This window comes from Scyliorhinus torazame, chromosome 28 (genome assembly GCF_047496885.1).
Source record: "Scyliorhinus torazame isolate Kashiwa2021f chromosome 28, sScyTor2.1, whole genome shotgun sequence".
In the NCBI taxonomy this organism is placed as follows: Eukaryota; Metazoa; Chordata; class Chondrichthyes; order Carcharhiniformes; family Scyliorhinidae; genus Scyliorhinus; species Scyliorhinus torazame.
Genome location: NC_092734.1, coordinates 10,631,614 through 10,654,363, shown reverse-complemented (window position 1 = coordinate 10,654,363; position 22,750 = coordinate 10,631,614). Strand labels below are relative to the sequence as shown.

Here is a 22,750-nt window from a genome sequence, read left to right as displayed (position 1 = left end):
GAATACTAGTTCAGAGACTGCCATCACGTTCCATTGGCTTGTACTTCATTCCCGACTACCATTGATTTTAATTTGCTATTCTCCATACCCCTTAATCCTCTCCATTATGTGGTACCTTGCCAAAGGGACCCCTTGCACCACATTCACTATATTTCCGCCTTCAACTGTAAGGGTAGCACACAGTGGTCAGCACTGTTGCTTCACAGGACCAGGTTCGATTCCCGGCTTGGGTCACTGCGGAGTCTGCACGTTTTCTCTGCGTGGGTTTCCTCCAAGTGCTCCGGTTTCCTCCCACAAGTCCTGAAAGATGTGCTGTTAGGTGAATTGGACATTCTGAATTCTCACTCCGTGTACCTGAGCAGGTGCCGGAATGTGGCGACTAGGGGCTTTTCACAGTAACTTCATTGCAGTGCGAATGTTACTTGTGACAATAAAGATTATTATTATCTATTACCTGGGTGGCACGGTGGTTAGCACTGCTACCTCACGGTGCTGAGGACCTGGGACATTGTCCGTGTGGAGTTTGCACACTCTTCCACCTGTCTGCGTGGGTCTCACCCCACACAACCCAGAGATGTGCTGGTTAGATGGATCGGCCATGCTAAACTGACCCTTATTGGAAAACAAATAATTGGGTATTCTAAAATTTATTTTTATCACCGACTCTCAAGAACACCAGGCAGCCAGTACATGCAGGCACAAAACCTTTTGGAACGATTTATTCAGTTTAACTCGTTTTAATCTGACATTTGGAGAAAATGCAATCTTCTGTATCATCAATTCCTTTCCTTTGCTCCTCTGTCAGGTGATCAGAGGAATGCTCTATAACCTTACATCAGCAAACTCCAGTTACAGCGGCGTTGGCCAAGGGTAAAGAGGGCATCGCACTGCTTAACAGAGATTCGTGATGATGTCTTAAACAAAATATTCAGAACCGAAGCAACAACCTTTTTGAAAGATTTAAGTCACATTGAACACTAAGAAAGCAAAGTTCAAACAGTTTATTGTCAGCATCCAGGCATCGGGGGTGAGGTTGCTGCCTTGTGATTATCTCCATGTTTCTTGGATTTGAGACTTAGGTCAGGTTATCATAGCACATTGGGTTCGAGTGTAGTCCGGATCACCACCTGTGTAAACGGGGAAACCAAGTCCCTGTCTACTCGATTAATCTCCCAAATGTTTCTGGGACCTCAAGAATCACAGTTTGCTCTTCTGAGGAGCCGACAAGGTGTCCTGGAACCTCCAAACTGCACGCAGTCGATCACTCACTTTGTTCAGTCCTTCGAACGCCGAAGCATCCCTCGCTTGGTTGTAGACAGAGAGCAGAGGCCGCAGGACGGTGATAGGAAAGCTGAAGTTTAGGTGGGGATAGGTGGCTCCTGCGTTGTTGTTTCGGGCATTGCTGGATACAATTCCTGTATGGAAAGATGATAAAGGTTTGATACTGGAGGATACTTCTACATTCAAATCAACATGAAACTTGAAAGGTGTCAAGAATGCAACACCTTGCAAAGGTGTGGGGGGAGAAGGATGATGCATCAAAACAAAACGGCAAGGTGTCATTAACCACTTTACAACAAAAAAAAAACTTGCATTTGTATAGCGCCTTACTCAGCCTCAGGGCATTCCAAAGCACTTAACAGCCAAGATAAACTTTCTGAAGTGTAAACACTGTTGTAATGTAGGAACCATTCGATCCCGGCTCTGGGTCACTGTCCATGTGGAGTTTGCACATTCTCCCCGTGTTTGCGTGGGTTTCGCCCCCACAACCCAAAGATGTGCAGGGTAGGTGGATTGGCCATGCTAAATTGCTCCTTAATTGGAAAAAATTAATTGTGTACTCTAAATTTATGAAAGAAAGGCCTCTGGCCAGACTGGCACTACTGATACCATCTGGGCACCATAGCACTGCAAGCTTGGCAGTGCCACCCAGGGTGCCCTGCCAGCATGTGCTGGGGTGCGGGACCTCTTTCCCCCCCCCCCCCCCAACAGGTAAGTTGGTGCATTGGGCAGGTTGAGAGGTAAGAGTGCCATTTTGAAGTGGCGCCCCAATCTCTTCCACTTGTCGGAGCCCCTCAGTGCAGGATATGCGGTTAAGTGAGACTTCCCGACTCTTATACTGAAAAATAACCCCTTATCCAACTCGGTGTTTCCTGCCCATTCGCCAATTCTCAATCAATGCCAATATACTCCCTCCAACACCATGGGCTCATATCTTACGATTTAATCTTTTGTGAGATGCCTTGTCAAATGTCTTCTGGAAGTCTCAAATACAACACATCTACTGGTTCCCCTCGATCCACTCTGGTTGAGACTTCCTCAAAAAACTCTTAAGAAATGAGTCAGACACAATTTCTCTTTCGTGAAGCCACGCTGACTCTGCTTGATTAGATTATTGTTTTCCAAATGTACTGCTATTACTTCCTTAGTAATTGATTCCATCATTTTTCCAACAATAGATGTTAGGCTAATCGGTCTACAGTAACCCGCTTTTTGCCTCCCTCCCTTTTTGAATAGGGGTGTCACACTTTGCCAACCCTCCGGGAGTACTTCTCCAGAATCCACTGCTCATTTACTGTCTTTCTTGCTAATCTTTCCATCCCGTCCACTTTAGCTAACTCTTACCTCATTTCATTTGTAATTCCTTTTATTTATGTTAAACACAGCTGTTTCCGACCCAAGTTCCTCACTCTCAAACTGAATATTAAATTCCATCATGTTATGCTCACTACTTCCTAGGCGATCTTTTACTCCGAGATCATTATTGCTCTATTCTTGCTTCACGGCGCCGAGGACCCGGGTCACTGTCCATGTGGAGTTTGCACATTCTCCCCGTGTCTGCATGGGTTTCACCCCCACAACCCAAAAGATGTGCAGGGTAGGTGAATTGGCCACGATAAATTGCCCCTTAATTGGATAAAATGTATTAAAAAAATTATTGCCCTATTCTTTTCCTGTTATTTGATGATTTATCCCCTTACAGCGTTGCTCCTGTTTATGGGGTCTATAAACTACTCCTACCAATGTAGGATCAATATTGAACAGGACACCAGGAATAACACCCCTGCAATGTTTCAAATAATTGACTGAAATATATCCTCTACAAACTCTAACCATTAAACAATGGCAGCCAACCTACCCAGCAACTCTCCGCTGTTCGCTCTGAAGACAGGCCCACCACTGGCCCCGGCGTGGACTGCACAGGTTGTCTGGAGCATCACAGGCTGGTTGTCCGCAGTGATCACAGCAGACAGAACTCCAGCAGTCACCGAAGGCCCACACCTTTGGCCAAATACCCCGTAGCCAATGACACAGACATCCTCTCCTGTTGGCAAAGAGACACAGCTTCACTGAAGGTGTTGCACAGAATGTATGACACAGAAAGAGGCCATTCAACCCAAATGATGGTTCAACCCTAGGGGCTGGTTTAGCACAGTGGGCTAAATAGCTGGCTTCTAATGCAGAACAGGGCAGCAACGCGGGTTCAATTCCCGTACCGGCACCCCTGAACAGGTGCCGGAATGTGATGACTAGGGGCTTTTCACAGTAACTTCATTGAAGCCTACTTGTGACAATAAGCGATTATTATTATGGTGATCGTGATCCACCAAAGCCCAATTAAACCAATCAGATCATCCTATTCCGTACTCGCTTGTGTGTTTAGCAAGTTTCCCCTTAAATGTATCTATTCTGTTTACCTCAATCACTCCAAGCTCTTTCCAAGGGCTGGTGCAGACTCGATGAGCCGAATGGCCTCCTTCTGCACTGTAAATTCTATGAGTTCCACATTCTCATCACTCCTTGCATAAAGAAATATCTCCTGAAATCCTTATTGAATTTATTAGTCTCTCTCTGTATTTATGATGCCTAGATTCGGGCTTTCCCCACAAGTGGAAACATACTCTACATTTATCTTATCAATCCCCTTACATAGTTTTAAAGACTTTTGCCTCGTCACCTCACAACCTTTACCTTGCTAGCGGAAAGAGCCCCGACATGAGGAATTCACCTTGGGACAGTATCGGGGTGGTCACCTGGTCAGTCAAAAGAATTAAATAGCAGGCAATCTAATACTGTCAAAGACAAATTTCTAGTCCTCAGTTTGTTCAATCTTTCCTGATGGTTATAAACTCTGGGATTATCCTTGTAAATCTTTTTTCTACCTACTCCAGTTCATCTTATGTCCTTTTCGCAATGTGGAGACCAGAATTGAGTGCTGTCTGACCCAGGTTCGATACACGTTTAACATCATTATTCTACTTTTCATGATGCCCTCGGAGGGGGGGGGGAGGGGGAGGTGGTGGCTGCGACGGACGCGGAGAAGGCCTTTGACAGGGTGGAGTGGGAGTATCTGTGGAAGGCGCTAGGCAGGTTTGGATTTGGGGAGGGATTTATAGGGTGGGTCAAGCTGCTGTATCAGGCCCCTGTAGCGAGTGTGTCCACAAACCGGCTAAGGTCGGAATATTTCTTTTTAAAAAAAATATATATATATTGAAGTTTTTTTAACACAATTTTTCTCCCTTACAAACAATAACCCCCCCCCCCCCCCCCGTAACAAAATAACGAGAAATCGCGCAGAGCAAGATATATACATGGCAAAATGATATATTTACATGTCTTTGTACACTGGCTCTCTCCCATACGTGCCAGTTTCCCCAACCCTTCATGTTATCTCTTGCTCATCCACCCTCCCAGGCAGCCCCCCTTCCCCCCCCCCACTTCCCAGGACGTCCGTCTGTCCCCCCCCCCTCCCAGGTTGCTGCTGCTGACCGATCTTCCTCTAACGCTCCGCGAGATAGTCTAGGAACGGTTGCCACCGCCTGTAGAACGCCTGCACAGACCCTCTCAAGGCAAACTTAATCCTCTCCAACTTTATGAACCCAGCCATATAATTTATCCAGGCCTCCATGCTGGGGGGCTTTGCCTCCTTCCACATTAGCAAGATCCTTCGCCGGGCTACTAGGGACGCAAAGGCCAGAATGCCGGCCTCTTTCGCCTCCTGCACTCCCGGTTCGTCCACTACTCCAAATATTGCTAGCCCCCAGCTTGGCTTGACCCGGACTTTCACTACCTGAGATATTGCTCCCGCCACTCCCCTCCAGAACCCCTCCAGTGCCGGGCATGACCAAAACATATGGACATGGTTCGCCGGGCTCCCTGAGCACCTTCCACATCTGTCCTCTACCCCAAAGAACCTGCTCAACCTCACCCCCGTCAGGTGAGTTCTGTGAACCACCTTAAATTGTATCAGGCTAAGCCTGGCACACGAGGAGGAGGAATTAACCCTACTTAGGGCATCAGCCCACAGACCTTCCTCGATCTCCTCCCCCAGCTCCTCCTCCCATTTACCCTTCAACTCTTCTACCAGCGCTTCCCCCTCTTCTTTCATCTCCTGGTGTATTTCCGACACCTTGCCCTCCCCGACCCATACACCCGAGATCACTCTGTCTTGAATTTCTTGTGCCGGGAGCAACGGGAATTCCTTCACCTGTCGCCTCACAAAAGCCCTCACCTGCATATATCTAAAGGCATTTCCCGGGGGTAATTCAAACTCCTCCTCCAGTGCCCCTAGGCTCGCAAACGTTCCGTCAATGAACAGGTCCCCCATTCTTCTGATCCCCGCCCGCTGCCAGCTCTGGAACCCCCCGTCCATCTTCCCCGGGACAAACCGATGGTTATCCCTGATCGGGGACCACACCGATGCTCCCATTGCACCCCTGTGCCGTCGCCACTGGCCCCAGATCCTTAGCGTTGCCGCCACCACCGGGCTCGTGGTATACTTTGTCGGCGTGAGCAGCAGCGGTGCCCTCACCAATGCCCCCAGGCTCGTTCCTTTACAGGATGCCATCTCCATCCTCTTCCATGCCGCCCCCTCTCCCTCCATAACCCACTTGCGGATCATCAACACATTTGCCGCCCAGTAGTAGCTCCCCAGGTTTGGCAGCGCCAACCCTCCTCGGTCCCTACTGCGTTCCAGGAACCCTCTCCTTACCCTCGGGGTCTTATTCGCCCACACAAACCCCATAATACTCCTACCTACTCTCTTAAAAAAGGCCTTAGTGATCATGATGGGAAGGCTCTGAAACACAAACAAAAACCTCGGAAGGACCACCATTTTGACCGACTGCACTCTACCCGCCAGCGAGAGCGGTAACATGTCCCATCTTTTAAAATCCTCCTCCATTTGCTCCACCAACCTCGTCAAATCCAGTTTATGTAGGGCCCCCCAACTCCTGGCTATCTGGATCCCCAGATACCGAAAGCTCCCCTCCGCCCTCCTCAGCGGTAGGCCCCCTGTCTCTCTTTCTTGGTCCCCCGCCTGTAATACAAAGAGCTCACTCTTCCCTACATTGAGCTTATAGCCCGAAAACTCCCCAAACTCCCTCAGAGTCTGCATGACCTCCTCCATCCCCTCCATTGGATCCGCCACGTACAGCAACAGGTCATCCGCATATAGCGACACCCGATGCTCTTCTCCCCCTCGGACCACCCCCCTCCATTTATTAGACTCCCTCAATGACATGGCCAATGGTTCGATCGCCATTGCGAACAACAGGGGGGACAGGGGGCACCCCTGCCTCGTCCCTCGGTACAGTCGAAAGTACTCCGACCTCCGCCGGTTCGTCACTACACTCGCCACCGGGGCTCTGTAAAGGAGCTTAACCCAACTGATAAACCCTCCCCCGAACGCAAAACTACGCAGCACCTCCCAGAGGTACTCCCACTCTACTCGGTCAAAGGTCTTCTCCGCGTCCATAGCTGCCACTATCTCCGCCTCTCCCTCCACCGATGGCATCATTATCACATTTAAGAGCCGCCGCACATTGGTGTTTAGCTGCCTGCCCTTTACAAATCCCATCTGGTCCTCGTGAATCACCCCCGGGACAGAGTCCTCGATCCTCGTGGCCAGCACTTTTGCCAGCAACTTTGCATCCACATTAAGGAGCGAGATCGGCCTGTACGATCCACATTGCAGTGGGTCCTTGTCCCACTTTAGGATCAAAGAAATTGTCGCTTCCGACATTGTCGGAGGTAGGGTCCCCTCCTCTCTTGCCTCATTAAAGGTCCTCACTAGTAGCGGGGCCAACAGGTCTACGTACTTCCTGTAGAACTCCACCGGGAACCCGTCCCGTCCCGGGGCCTTCCCCACCTGCATGCTCCCTAAACCCTTGCTCAGCTCCTCCAACCCAATTGGTGCCCCCAAACCAGTCACCTCTTGCTCCTCCACCCTCGGGAATCTCAGTTGGTCTAGGAATCGTCTCATACCATCTTCCCCCGCTGGGGGCTGGGATCTGTACAGCTCTTCATAGAAGGCCTTAAATACCTCGTTTATTTTCGTCGCACTCCGAACCGTGGCTCCCCTTCCATCTTTGACTCCCCCTATTTCCCTCGCTGCCATCCTTTTACGGAGCTGGTGTGCCAGCATCCGACTAACCTTTTCCCCATACTCGTAGGTCGCCCCCTGCGCTTTCCTCCACTATGTCTCCGCCTTCCCTGTGGTCAACAGGTCAAACTCCGTCTGGAGCTGTCGTCTTTCCCCAAGTAATCTTTCCTCCGGGGCCTCTGCGTATCTCCTGTCCACTCTCAAAATCTCACCCACTAACCTCTCCCTTTCCATGCCCTCTGTCTTCTCCCTATAAGCCCTAATGGAGATTAGCTCTCCCCTGACCACCGCCTTCAACGCCTCCCATACCACCCCTACCCGCACCTCCCCGTTGTCGTTGGCCTCCAAGTACCTTTCGATACACCCCCTCACCTTCCCACACACCACCTCGTCCGCCAGCAGTCCCACATCCAGCCGCCACAGCGGGCGTTGGTCCCTCTCCTCTCCCAGCTCCAGTTCCACCCAGTGCGGGGCATGGTCCGAAACGGCTATGGCCGAATACTCCGTCCCCTCCACCCTCGGGATGAGCGCCCTGCCCAGAACAAAAAAATCTATCTGGGACTAGGCTTTGTGTACATGGGAAAAGAAAGAAAATTCCCTGGCCTGCGGCCTTGCAAACCGCCATGGGTCCACTCCCTCCATCTGATCCATAAACCCCCTAAGTACCTTGGCCGCCGCCGGCCTCTTTCCAGTCCTTGATGTGGAGCGGTCCAGTGCTGGATCCAACATTATTGAAGTCCCCTCCCATTATCAGGCCTCCTTTCTCCAGGTCCGGAATGCGCCCCAACATGCGCTTCATGTATCCTGCATCATCCCAGTTCGGGGCGTATACGTTTACCAACACCACCCACGTCCCTTGCAGCCTACCGCTCACCATTACATATCGCCCTCCATTGTCCGCTACAATAGTCTTGGCCTCAAATGACACCCGCTTTCCCACTAATATTGCCACCCCTCTATTCTTCGCGTCCAGTCCCGAGTGGAATACCTGTCCTACCCATCCCTTTCAGGTGAGTCTCTTGGAGCATGGCCACGTCCGCGAACACTCGAGCCCTCTTCACCGGCCCATACAGCCCCCTCACGTTCCACGTTATCAGCCGGATTGGAGGGGCTTCACCCCCCCCCCCCCCCCCCCCCCCCCCGGCCGACTAGCCATCTCCTTTTCTGGGCCAGTCCCGTGTCCACGCCTCTCTCATCCTCCAGTCCCCCAGACAGGGGGGCTCCTGTCTCGACCACCTCCTCTGTGTCCCATTCCTTTTCGGCCAGTGCAGCAGCAGCCCTTTCCCCCCCCTGCCCCTTCCCCCCCTCCCCCTTGCTAGACCCCTGTCTAGCTTTTTTCCTCCCCCCATGTCACTCCCGTAAGTCAGCTGACACCTGCTGACCCCGGCTTCCCCCGCCGTTCCATTGACCTCCCCGTATGGGAGTCTCCCAATTCATATGCGTTCCTTCGTTCCCCTTCCCGCCTTTCTTCCCGCGCGCGGGAGAAACCCCGCGCTTACCACAGCCCACTCCGCCCCCTCTGGCGCAGCTCCTGTCGCGGCCTTGTCTCTCTCCCCCAGCCCATGTAACATTTCCTGCCCGTGATTGACCCCCTATATACAACAACCATCACACTTCAAACCTCAAACATCCCCCCTACCCTCACAAACCCTCAATTAGAGTCCAACTTTTCGGTTTGTATAAAGGTCCACGCTTCTTCAGGCGTTTCGAAGTAATAGTGTTGGCCCTTGTATGTGAGCCACAGTCGCGCTGGCTGCAGCATTCCGAATTTCACTTCTTTCCGGTACAACGCCGCTTTGGCCCGGTTGAAACCCGCTCTCCGCTTTGCCACCTCCGTGCTCCAGTCCGGGTATATTCGGATCTCTGCATTGTCCCACTTACTGCTCCGCTCCTTCTTGGCCCATCTCAGGACCCACTCTCTGTCCGTAAACCGGTGAAATCTCACCACCATCGCCCTTGGCGGCTCGTTTGCCTTGGGCCTCCTCGCCAGCACCCGATGTGCCCCGTCCAACTCCAGCGACCTCGAAGGGGCCTCCGCGCCCATCATCGCCCCAAGCATCGTGCTCGCGTATGCCCGGCATCAGCCCCCTCCACTCCTTCAGGAAGACCCAGGATCCGCAGATTCTTTCTCCTCGACCTGTTCTCCAGGTCTTCGAGTCTTCCCGCCCACCTCTTGTGTATCGCCTCGTGCTGCTCCACTCTCACCGCCAGGCCCAAGAGCTCGTCCTCGTTCTGGCTGACTCTTTTCTCTACCTCCTGGATCTTAACCTCGTGGGCCTTCTGGGTGATCCTGAGTCCTTCAATTGCCGAAAGCATAGGCGCCAGCATCTCCTTGCGCATCTCCTCGCGCTGCTCTTCGAAGCAGCGCTTGATGAACTCCTGCAGCTCCCCTTTGTCCCTGGCCGCCGCCATTTTGTTTTTTTTACCCTGCTTTACCCTGCCAGCACCTGCAACAGTGCAGCATTCCCTCAGCACTGCCTTGGAATTAACAAAAAATGTGTGCTCACGCCCCGGAGTGGGATTTGAACCCAGGGGCATCTGATGGCAACCAGCTGAGAAAGTGAGGAGCAACACATCCACATGGGTTAGCAGGGGGAAAAGTCCCCTTCCTAACAGCATGGGAACTGAAGCTTCCCGATCTGAACTCGTTTTTCTGAGCTGAGCAGGTTTCTCAGTTTCTGTTCCAGGGTCGGCAACCCCGAGTGTCGCTCTTCCCATGCTAACATTCGTCACTGAGCCTCACAATGCACACTGCCCTCCCCCATTGTCACAGAGGCTCTGACAGCACCACTCAGCTGGGAGAACCTCCCAATGTTTCCTCTTTCCTGACAGACAGCTTTCACTCAGCGAATAAAACCTACGTTCGGCGTCAGGTGTGGCTTTGCATTCTCATCTCTTGAAAGGTGTGGGTGTCAGTCAGGACCTGAGCACAAAAATCAAAGCTGCCACTCCAGCGCTGTACTGAGAGCCTGTTCCACTATGGGAGGTGCCACCCTAAACCAAGGCCTCTCAGGTGGACGTAGAACGTCCCGTGGCACTCTTCGATGGAGAACAGGGGAGTTCTCCCTGGTGCCCTGATCAATACCTCGGACATAATGTCTGGTCATTAACGCGTTGGGAGTCCGTGGGCGCTTACTGCGTGTCAACTGGCAGCTGCTTTTCCTACAGTCCACTTCAACCACTACGAGTGGCACGGTGGTTAGCACTGCTGCTTCACAGCGCCAGGGTCCCAGGTTCGATTCCCGGCTTGGGTCACTGTCTGTGCGGAGTCTGAACGTTCTCCCCGAGTCTGCGTGGGTTTCCTCCGGGTGCTCCGGTTTCCTCCCACAAGTCCCGAAAGACGTGCTGTTAGGTGGATTGGACATTCTGAATTCTCCCTCTGTGTACCCGAACAGGCGCTGGAATGTGACGACTAGGGGCTTTTTCACAGTAACTTCATTGCAGTGTCAATGTAAGCCTACTTGTGACAATAAAGACTATTATTATGAAGAAAGCTGTGAAGTGTTTTGGTGTGTCCCGAGGTTGTTGAACATGTTTCATATAAATTCCAGTCCTTCTTACATTCTTGTTGCTCTGCAAATATTCTGCACCTCAGAGCACAGTTGTCGGAGGGAGGCACACCCGATTTTGAAGTTGTTTTTTGGGGACTGCTGTGCAGTGGTGTTCTTCTCAGCCGAGAGCATTACTGGCATGTTTACTCAAGGCCATTTTACACAGCTGTGTTTTAATTTGGATTCTGCTGTGTCCGTGACCTGGCTCCTGATACTTAAATCCACCTCTTATCCTGGCAGATTATACTGAGGCGAGCTATTCATGCTGAATCTGCAGCTGGGGTTTGTTGCTCCAAATGGCGTTTCTGAACTGAACCCTGAACCGTATCTCTCTACCTGGCGCTGGGCGCAAAATGCTCAAAGTGTCTCATTCCTCAACACTAACCTCTCTCTCGTCCTGAAAAGAAAATACACATTGCAACTTTAGCACAAATACTGTTTTCACCACATGAAACCTTTCTTTCAAATCAATCAACCTTGCACTCTTTAGAAAAAAAACCGCAATCTGCCCTGTTAATAAATGTAAACTTTAACGGATAGCAAACACTCCCTTGTATAAATGGGTTCTCACACAGTGACGGGGAGATAAGGTTTAACTAAACTCTGCGCAATGTCTTTGTCCCTCATGAGGCCCAATGCAATATGACTCTCATCTCTGTTCCTTTTATGCATTCACTCGGGGGAGTTCCCTGTTTCACAATCAGGTAATGAGCATGTCAACAGTGTAGACTGTCTGGGAGAAAGTTAAATGTACTTCAGTCAATATGCAGCAGTTTCCATATCAGTACCGCTTCTAACTGAGCCTGGCTCCTGACTTCTTGTACTAAAACCCACTCCATTACCTCAACAGCAGATTCACAGACCCACAAATACTCAGTCTATAAACAAGAACTCATAAAAAATAAAAGACTGACTCCATAACGCAAAGTAAAAGGAAATAAATAATCAGCCTGATACTCATGGCTGTAAAAAAAAACGCTCATTTCAAATTGCCAATAAAATGAGACTCTAATGTCATAGAATTTATCATAGAATTTACAGTCCAGTACGAGGCCACTCTGCCCATCGAGTTTGCACCGGCCCTTGGAAATAGCTCCATAGTTGAGCCCACACCTCCACCCTATCCCCGTAATCCAATAAATCCACCTAACCATTTTGGACATTAAGGAGCAATTTAGCAAGGCCAATCCACCAACCTGCACATCTTTGGACTGTGGGAGGAAACCGGAGCACCCGGAGGAAACCCACGCACACACGGGGAGGATGTGCAGACTCCGCACAGACAGTGACCCAAGCCAGAATCGAACCTGGGACCCTAGAGCTGTGAAGCAACAGTGCTAACCACTATGCTACCGCACCGCCCTATGAATAGGTGCTGCCTGTTGATGCTTAAGAAGTTAGTTTACAGAATATCGAATGCTTGGCCCAAATGTATATATTTTTTAACTCTGGCTACTAAATTGTTTATTTTATGTCAACCTATTTCTTGTTTTTTCCTTACCAGTGCTAAACCCAGACGTGATAGCAGGTGTTTCAACAGCCAGCAGGTCTTCTTCCAGTTCCACCACTGCCACGTCATAGGCTGAATTCTTTTTTGTAGCAAACAACACTGTTCCGGTTAATGCAAGGCAGCTGTGGGGGAAACATAGGGAAGAGTTAAATTAAAACTCGTTTTCAACCTGTATCAACTTTACCGGTCCAATCACCAGCGAGAGCAGAGGGGTCTGGATACGTAGCCTGCTCTGAACGGGTTTGGTTGACCTCAGGCAGCTGTGTTGGTGGATTCGGGATGGGCCGAGTTGGCCAGGGTTTCAGCTCCTGATTCCCCACCCCCCAGACTCTAAGTTGCAGTTGGATTGGGCTCTGATGATACTTACTACGGAGGCTCACAAATAAACGACCTTTTGGGCATGGTGTCATATGCCAATTAGGAGGTAATATCCTGAGGAAGGAAGAGGAAGACCTACTATCAACCTCAAAAATGTCATTTTGAAACATTAGAAAGTTGTGTCATAACTTTTGATATAACCATTTTGGACAAGTTATTGATGTGATTGAGTCATTTCCACACTAACCGAGCTGCCTTATTTATAGTCACTTGAGTAAGGTGTCAGAGGGGAGCTGAGTGCCTGTGAAACTCTACCCCAGCAAGGAGCCAACACTCCTGCCTTCATAGTATCTGTTTCTCTAACTCTGTAAATGAATAGGGCAACGCGGTGGCACGGCGGTTAGCACTGCTGCCTCACGGCGGCGAGGACCCGGGTTCGATCCCGGCCCCGGGTCACTATCCGTGTGGAGTTTGCACATTCTCCCCGTGTATGCGTGGGTTTCGCCCCCACAACCCAAATGTGTGCAGGGTAGGTGGATTGGCCGCGCTAAATTGCCCCTTAATTGGAAAAACTAAAAATAAACCTTGTGCTTGCTGACCTACAATGTCTGGCTCCGGGTCTATCAATGCCTTGATTTTTAATTTCTCATCCTTGTATTCAAATTCCTCCACGGTCCATCCCTTTCCTGGCCTAGAACCACCTGCAACTCGCCGAGATCTCTGAGCCCCACCAATTGTAGCCCCTTACACATCCCTGATTTCAATCATACACGCTTTCAGCTGCCTGGATCCCAAACTCTGGAATTCCCTCCCCAAACCTCTCCACTTCTCTCCTCTTTCAAGATGTTTTTGATCTCTGATTAAGCTATTGGCTGCCTGACTTCCTATCTCCGTACATGGCTTGCTCTCAAATTTTGTTTGTAATGATTTACTACATTAGAAGTGCTATATAAATGGGAGTATTGTTGGATAAAGGTCCCGATATAACAATCATACTGTATCATATACAATTAATTACTTTGAAATGTGGTGATTGTAGGTAAACAGCCCATTGTTGGAATTTCAGGAATAGACTGCTCTGGATTTTCTGATCACTGTTTTGAATTTATGGGCCGTAGCTCCCAGATTCTGATGCGTTATCCTCACTGTTGTGGGACCTTTCCAAAAGTGTAGACTCTTAAACTGTCCTCTTGTGCACTCAAGTGCCGGAGAGACTTTTGAACCCACAATCTCTGACAATGAAGGAGGTTGCTACGCACGGGCCAAGAAGATGACGGCATTGCTGGAACGACATGCCCAGAGATAACACATACGAACATACGGAAAAGGAGCAGTAGGCCATTCGGCCCCTCGGGCCCACTCTGCCAGACTCTGGCTGCTCTGTTTGAGTTTCTAATTCCACGGCATGGCGGCAGGCACAGCGGTTAGCACGGCTGCCTCACAGCGCCAGGGAGCCGGGTTTGATTCCGGCCTTGGGTGACTGTCGGTGTGGAGTTTGCACATTGTCTGCGTGGGTTTCCTCCGGGTGCTCCGGTTTCCTCCCACAGTCCAAAGATGTGCAGGTTAGGCGGGGTTATGGGGATAGGACGGGGAAGTGGGCTTGGGTAGGATGCTATTTCCGTGGGGCCGGTGCAAACCCGATGGGCGGAATGGCCTCTTTCTGCCCTAAAGGCATTCTCTGGATTCCAATCTACCCCCGATAGCCTTTGAATTTTACAGAACGTTCCAGCTACGCACAGAGGGACCTACCTGCCGGAGTGCAACTGGATTTTCACTTTGACAGTCGATGCTTGGCCGAGCACGTGTCGACATGTTAGAATGAGCCTGGGACTGATAATCACCCCAGACCCCCAGACTCTACCACACTGCAGAAGAGCGACTGCATCAAGCAGCCGAGTTAAACACTGCCACCCTGGGTTAGCCAGGGGCAGGTGACCAGATACTGGGCAAAATGGCACCTTCTTGTCACTTCTGTCACTTCCATTCAAAATCCTTCTGACAGCATCGAGTATGCAGCTAACTGAACACACCAATGTCAATCCAACCCACTCATTGGCTTTCCAGCAAAGCGGTGCCACGATCAAACCGGCTAAATAATACCCGTCTTGAGACTTGACATAAATGCCGCCTCCTTCAGTCCCGGGCAGGCAGCGGGCATCGGTCAGAATCATTGCGTTCCTCTCTCCTGCCAGATTGCTCACGATTCCTTTGCTGATGGTGTTCATGAAGATCTCGGGGCAGAAGGAGGAGAAGGGTGAAGCGCAGCTGAAGAGGGACTGGCCTTTCCTCAAACGTTCGCTCCTCACCGCCCGCAGGGCACTCCCTCTATGGGCATCGCCGGCCCAGCCCGGGCACCGCAGCAAGGCGAACCAGAGTAAGTCCAGGGGCTCGGTCTGGACCTCCTCCTGCCCCCTGTCCTCACTGTGGAAATACCATTTGTCTGACTTGTCGAATAAGGTTTGGAAGATGTCCTGGAATTCCGGGCAATGGAAGACCAACAGCATCTCCGCCGGGCAGGCAGCGGGTGCCCACTCCGGACTGGGGGCACCAGACCCAAGCTGGGGTGCCAGTGCAGAGCTGGGCGCTAAGGACAGCCGGGGGGGCTTGGCATTGCCCCCGGGGCTATGCCCGGGGAGGTGGATCTGAATCGCCAGGTCGTTGTGGAATGCCCCAGGCAGCAGGAAGGGCTGGTCACTCACACCCTGCCGCTGCAGGAAAGGCAGGAAAGGCTGCCCGTGGCACAGCACCAGCCCCCGCTGGCCATCCAGAAGCAGCCCGCTGCAGCCGCGCTGGGCGAGGGGCAGCGCCGCCGGCAGCGCTGCAGCCCCGCACTCAGCCCCGCCGCTCGGGCGCTGCCAGCCGGCAGACACGATGCAGCCCCGGCTCTCCATCGCACAGCGCCGCGAACCTCCCATTTCCAACCCGGAAGCCGATACTTTCCACACCCCACCTGACAGCAACCGCGGGTCATTGCTTTTGCATTGCATTTGCTTTAACCACCACTTTCCAACCCTCTAAACTCAGTCTGCACAGGCTGTGTCCCCCCACACGGAGCCCAGTTAGCACAAAAAGCCCCCTGTCTGGGGCTCCCACACACCAGCCTCTCCCCCGCCCCCCAAGTGTCTCCTTAAATCCAACCAATAACCATTTTGGATCATTTTGTTTTCAAGGCAAAGATAGGTAGATTTTCAGGGCGGCACGGTGGGCGCAGTGGTTAGCGCTGCTGCCTCACGGCACCGAGGACCCGGGGTTCGATCCCTGCCCCAGGTCACTCTCCGTGCGGAGTGCGCACATTCTCTCCGTGTCTGCGCGGGTCTCCCCCCCCCCCACACACACACACACACACACAACCCAAAAAGTTGTGCAGGGTAGATGCATTGGACACGCTAATTAGACACGGTAGCGCAGTGGTTAGCACTGTTGCTTCACAGCTCCAGGTTCGATTCCCGGCTTGGGTCACTGTAGTCCGTGCGGAGTCTGCACGTTCTCCCCGTGGCTGTGTGGGTTTCCTCCGGTTTCCTCCCACAGTCCAAAGGTGAGTAGGATAGGTGGATTGGCCACGCTAAATTATCCCCTAGTGTCCAAAATCTAGGTGGGGTTACTGGGTTATAGGATGGTGGTGTGGGCTTAAGTAGGGTGCTCTTTAAGGTGCAGACTGATGGGCCGAATGGCCCCGTTCTGCACTGTAAATTCTATGATTAATTGCCCCTTAATTGGGAAAAAAAGATTTGGGTACTCCAAATTTATTTAAAAAAAAGATAGTAAATGAATTAAGGGTTATGGTGAGCGGGCGGGTAAGTGGAGTTGAGTCCACAAAAAGATCAGCCATGATCTCATTGAATGGCAGAGCGAGCTCGAGAGGCCAGGTGGCCGACTCCTGCTCCTAGGTCTTATGTTTATCATCACTTCTTGAAGAATCCAATCAATAAACATTTTGGATAATCACTCTTTCTAATCCACCTATATCTCCTTTAATGTGCAAGGACCCATTCCTTCAGCTTATTGATATTATTTTGTATCAGGAGAGCTGAACACGGGGGATTTAGGGATAGGGTCGAGGACTACACACTCAGAACGCTATCGGAGAGAATTGCTTAAGTGGCCCTGAGGTGGACACACCAGTGAAGAGAAAGCCAGGCAGGCCAAAGACAAGCTGGCATAGAACTGCGATGGCCGGGCAGAGTGAGATGGGGACGAAGCTCAAAATGTGGCGAAAGATAGAAAAAGGTGGGGTAAGCTCATAGCAGCCTTATGTCGCTCAAGGGACGAAGAGGGTAAGTAAGTAAGTTGACAACTCTCCAGGATTGGCCTCGAGTTTCGGGGGATGAACATTAAGCTTTACCCTGATTGGTCATTCCCCCAGGGCAATGTCCTTGATCAATCAGTCTCAAGCTGCCTGGTTTAAATTTCAAACAATGCTTGGCAGTTATCAGTCAGTCACCATCAACTGGTGCATCCTCCATGGTAGTGCGTCTATTAATCAGAGTCCTCTCACCAACCAATCAGCACTCTCTTGTCATATAGTATAAATCAGGGTTTTTCAAATTATGGGTCATGACCTGCAGGTGGGTGTTGGGAGGCGATCGGTAGTGCCATTCCCGCAGTGGTCCCGATCGCGAGAGAAATGCCAAACAGTCGCTACCGGCCCTTACATCGAGAATGGAGGCCGCTGCCACTTTTAAATGGAAATAAATGAGGCTGTGTGTAGTCTTCCGGCCAGAAGTGGCAGCAGAGAGCAGGTCATGTGCCCTGCATGTACACTTGACATCAAATGTCCACCAGGTGCGTGCCTTTGGCGTTAAATCACCAAGCGAGTTGCTTCCATTTTACATCTGGCAAGCAAGGCAAATGAACTGTGAAGATGCATGGTTTCCTTAAATGTAAGAGACTCAAATAGGCAGTTTACCTATCGGACAGGATCTCCCAATAGAATCTGCTGGAGAGAGCTGCTCAGGCGAGTTCATGGCCAGACAGAGCAATGCTAATGTTAGCTTTGTTCAGAGTCCAGGGCCACTGATTAACAGCCTACAAAGAAGAAACTTAACTCGGGAACAAAGTAGTATAAAGATGATTTCTTGAGGAATGGTTTTGTTAATTATGGCAATGCAAATAAGGATGTGTGTTATATACAGAGACATTCTGCCAAATGAGTGGAGAAGTTTCTGATTTTGAAAGAGCAGTGTGGGTGAAAAATTCCTTTTGTGATTGAGACTCCTTTTGAGGTTGGGTACTCTAAATTTTTTTTTAAAAAAACCTTACAGCTGACTCCAAATTAAAAGACTACGCTACTGTACCTGACCTGTGACAGGGCATTAAAACATGCTAAAAGCCCATGGGGCTGTCCGCATTCTGGTGAAGCATTTCCCAGGAGTATCCAGTGCTGAGTAAAACACGCATTGTGTCGCTATTGCCCTTCACGACGACATACATGTGCGAATTTGGATTTTCCATTTTCGTAAAGATGGAAGACGGCACAAAGGAACTGGCTGAAGTCTGCACCCGATATGCATTGTCCTCTCCTCCTTTGAACCTGATTCAAGTGAGATTGTGAGGACCAAGCTGTTGTGTTCTGCTTCTTCATGGAGCATCAGCTGCTTCCTTGATGTATTCTCTGGCAAAGGAAGGTTCAGACTTGGAGATAGGTTTAACACATTTATTGAACAGTTAACAATTCTCCTACTCGAGTTCAACTCTCCTGTTAATCTTGCTACAGTAACTCAGTCTAACTAACCAGTCTGCTCTAAGCCATGCGGTGGGTGTGATGCTTCTGATCTGCCCCTGTCCTTCTAAGTGTCGCCTGTGGAAAGAGAAAGAGCATGTGTGCCCTGTCCTTTTATATGGGTTGTGTAATGCCCCCTTGTGGTAGTGTCACCTCTGGGTGTCTTGACTGCCCATTGGTCATGTCCTATTCTAGGTGTTCATTAGCTGCATGTCTGCATGTCATGACATCTCCGGTGCTCCCTCTAGAGTTTACTGAGTTGTAGTGTATTTACATTAACCCCTTGTGTGTTCACAGTGATGCATATCACCACAGGATTGAGAGGACCAAGCAGGCTCTGCTTTCCCATTGAAGGTAAGCAAATGTGGCAATGGGTCCTGAAGGCTGGCCAGTTGACAAAATATGGGTTGAGTTTCTCCAGCATTTTATGTTCCTGTTTCAGGTTCCAGCATCCAAAGTAAGTTGCTTTGGACAACCTGAGGATAGACATGCTGAACAACTAATGGAAAAAGAATAAGGAATGGAGCATGATGTCATGTGATAAAACCTCCAAGAATATATTCAGCCAGAATTGGGCAACATGAGAGTGGAATGGGGGTGGAGGGGTGAAGAGTTAGCATGTCTTCTCAAACAAAGATGGGCAGGACTGTAGTGTGGAGTTCCCAAAAAGTTTGGAACACTCATGAAATTCCACGTGTAAAATGAAATTTGACTTGCTCGATAAAGTGAAAGTCCTTTTCTTGTGGTAACCCACCAGAGCTGAAAGAGTGAATCCCTGTGAATCCCTCCCCCATTCCCATCACAATCAACTTTAAGTCACACCTTGCACCTCCAGCATGGTGCCATGGTTGCCACCTCCAGGAATTATCTGGGGGGGTCGAGTGTTGGTTCTGATATTTGCAATAACTTAAAACAGATGCTACAGAGCTCATGCATACTTGTGCTTCTCAGTCTTGGGACATCATAGCTTGCCGCTGCTGATGAAGTACGTTTTGAAGCATAGTCACTAATATATTGTAGGAAATAAGGCAAGGTAATTTGTGCACAGCAAGCTCCTACAAACAACAACAAGCTAAATCACCGGTTATCCTGTTTCAGTGGCATTGGGTTGGTAGGGAAATGTTGACGAGGATATTTGGGGAGGACACCCTTGCTCTTCGAGTCTTCAGTTGGGCCTTTGGTCATCCACAGAACATCTCAAACAATCCAACAGTCCTTCAGAAATGCATTGAGCAATCAGAGCACATTATGCACTCAAGTCACTAAATTGAAGTTTAAGGGCAGCACGGTGGCGCAGTGGGTTAGCACTGCAGCCTCACGGTGCCGAGGTCCCAGGTTCGATCCCGGCTCTGCGTCACTGTCCGTGTGGAGTTTGCACATTCTCCCCGTGTTTGTGTGGGTTTCGCCCCCACAACCCAAGGATGTGCAGGCTAGGTGGATAGGCCACACTAAATTGCCCTTAGTTGGAAAAATTAACTGGGTACACTAAATTAAAAAAAAAAAGAAATTGAAGTTTAAACCCATTACTTGCTGCCTCGGTGCAAAGCTGATAGCTCCGAGTAAGAAGTGTGTTATAAATAGAACTATTCACTCGTGGTTGTAAGTAGATTGCAAATAGCTCAGTTTCCATGGGAAACATCCAAACCACTAATTTTCAATGATTGGGCCCTGTTGCATCTTAAAGTTACTAACCAGTACATAAGAACACAAGTAGAAAGAGGAAGTGGCCATAAAGCCCCTCGAGTTTACTCCAACTGTCAATAAAGTTATGGCTGATATTCTACCTAAAAGCCACCCTCCATCCTATTGCCTAATCCCTCAATTCCCCTAATATTCAAAACTCTATAGGACGGAGCCTTCAATATACTCAGTGACTGAGCACCCACTGGCCTTTGGGGCAGAGAATGCCAAAGATTCAGTGAACATCTTTCTCCTCATTTCAGACCTAAATTATTGGCCCCCCCCCTCCTGAGACAATGACCCCGATTTCTAGACTCTCCTACCAGGGGTGAAACACCTTCTCAGCATCTACCGTCAAGCTTCTAAAACTTTTGAACATTTCAATGAGATCAATTCTCATTCTTCGAAACTTGGAATCACAGAATCTTTGCAATGCAGGAGGCCATTCAGCCCATCAAATATAGACCTCTTCCACTCAATCGCTCTGCATAGGACAGCGCTTTCGTTGCAGGATTCTAGTTAGCCCAGAAGAACACCAGCATCAATCTAGCCTGCTCAGGGGGCAGCACGGTGGCACAGTGGTTGGCACTGTTGCCTCACGGCGCCTAGGATCGGGTTCGATCCCGGCCCCGGGTAACTGTCCGAGTGGAGTTTGCACCCCCCCCCCACCCCACCGTGTGTCTCACCCCCACAATGCAAAGATGTGCAGGGTAGGTGGATGGGCTACGCTAAATTACCCCTTAATTGGAAAACAAAATCTAGCCTGCTGAATCAATATGGCGGTGGCTTTAGTGGTATTGTTACTGGACTAGTAATCCAGACACTCAGGGCAATGCTCTAGGGGCCCAGGTTAGAATCCCACCATGGCAGATGGTAGAATCTGAATCCAAAAACAAAAAATCTGGAATTAAGTCTAATGAAACCATTATCAATTGTCACAAAATCCATCGTGTTCACTAATGTCCTTGAGGGAAGGAAATCTGCTGCCTTTACCTGGTCAGGCCAACGTGACTCCAGATCCATAGCAATGTGGTCAACTCTGAAATGGCCCCAGCAAGCGACTTAGTTCAAGGGTAATTAGGGATGAGCACCAAAGGCTGGCGATGCCCACATCCTATGAAATAATTTTTTTAAATCCTTGCTGCAAAATCTCAGTAATTTATTTATTTTTTATAAATTTAAGAGTAGCCAATTCATTTTCTTTTTCCAATTAAGGGGCAATTTACCATGGCCTAGCCTGCACATCTTTGGGTTGTGTGGGTGAAACCCACGCAAATACGGGGAGAATGTGCAAGCTCTACAGACAGTGGCCCAGAGCCGGGATCGAACCTGGGACCTCGGCGCCGTGAAGCATCAGGGCTAACCCACTGCGCCACCGAGCTGCCCCCGCAAAATCTCAGTAATGGACAGGAGTGTGTGGATTATGTGGTTGTATACCAGAGGGGTGCTTGAACCTACAACTTTCTGACACATTAACTGAGTCAAAACGATATCATCACTGGTCTGCGTTTGTACTGCTACCAGGGTAACAGTGGTTGGCAAGAAAATAGAGTTATTGATTTTCCGGTCAGTGACGACCATTCTGGCAGTCACTGCAGAACAGTTTACTTACTACGAAGATAGTAGCATTTGTAACTATCGTTACCTGCAGTAGTTCAGACTTGAGTCCGAAACTCCAAGGCCTGAATTCCAGGGCTCAGGGAATGTTGTGCTGTATGGTAAAAGATTCTGCTCTTTGAAGGTTGTGTCTGTCCCGGTGGATGCCAGAGATCCCACTTTACACAGCAGGAAGATGCCTCAGTAACATTTCTCAGTCAACAAATACCCTCCAAAATACTCTTCTTGAAAAATTGTTTTTTTAGAGTGCCCAATTCATTTTCTTTCCAATTAAGGGGCAATTTAGCGTGGTCAATCCACCTACCCTGTACTTCGTTGGGTTGTGGGGATGAGACCCACGCAGACATGGGGCGAAATGTGCAAACTCCACACGGACAGTGACCCGGAGCTGGGATCGAACCCGGGTCGTCGGCGCCGTGAGGCAGCAGTGCTAACCACTGCGCCACCCAATGGAAATCCTTTATAAAAGTTCCAATATATGGGAAGATGGTGGTCACTGGATACTATCCTGAGCCCCAGACTAATGCTCTGGGGGCTGGGGTTCAAATCCCACCATGGCAGTTTTGCATAATAGATGGGCTATAAAGCTAGTCTTAGTAATGGTGACCACGAAACTATCATCGATTGCTCCAAAAATCCATCGGGATGTGGTGTGAGGAACCTCCTTCAAGCAGCGGTAATGACCTGGAACTCCCTGCCTGTGGAGGCATTGAATGATTTCAAAAGATATTTTGAGGGAAATAAGATGCGTAGGGCCACGGAGATAGAACGAAGGAATGGGCTGGAGCCTGGCATGAATACAATAGGCCCAATGGTTGCCTTCTCTGCCGTAACAACTCTATAACCCGCAGCAGTGTGGTTGACTTAGCTGCACTCTGGAATGGCCTAGCAAGCTACTCGGTTCTAGGATAATTGGGGATGGGCAACGAATGCTGCCCTCGTCGGCAATACCCACATCATGGAATAATGTT

General features: G+C 49.9%; 1 protein-coding gene across 2 annotated transcripts; it reads right to left on the bottom strand.

Moving 5' to 3' along the window:
* Window positions 1–691: 691 nt before the first annotated feature.
* Window positions 692–15,689, bottom strand: tysnd1 (trypsin like peroxisomal matrix peptidase 1). 2 transcript variants are annotated; one of them, XM_072491451.1, is made up of 4 exons: window positions 14,513–15,684; window positions 12,437–12,567; window positions 3,140–3,325; window positions 692–1,415 (listed from the first exon to the last, which is right to left on the bottom strand). In XM_072491451.1, the coding sequence occupies exons 1-4, from the start codon at window positions 15,676–15,678 to the stop codon at window positions 1,198–1,200; spliced, it is 1,701 nt and encodes a 566-aa protein (XP_072347552.1). In that variant the 5' UTR covers window positions 15,679–15,684; the 3' UTR covers window positions 692–1,197. The 2 variants fall into 2 exon arrangements, with proteins under 2 accessions (XP_072347552.1, XP_072347553.1); XM_072491452.1 differs by lacking the exon at window positions 3,140–3,325 and having other exon boundaries at window positions 14,513–15,689.
* Window positions 15,690–22,750: the final 7,061 nt, after the last annotated feature.

Bases quoted from the DNA above. Each gene is read 5' to 3' on its own strand.
- tysnd1 (XM_072491451.1), bottom strand. From the start codon at position 15,678: ATGGGAGGTTCGCGGCGCTGTGCGATGGAGAGCCGGGGCTGCATCGTG. The intron at 12,568-14,512 runs GTAGGTCCCTCT...TTTCCCCCACAG, and splicing joins ATCCAGTTGCACTCCGGCAG to CTGCCTTGCATTAACCGGAA. The intron at 1,416-3,139 runs GTAGGTTGGCTG...CTTTCCATACAG, and splicing joins GAACAGCGGAGAGTTGCTGG to GAATTGTATCCAGCAATGCC.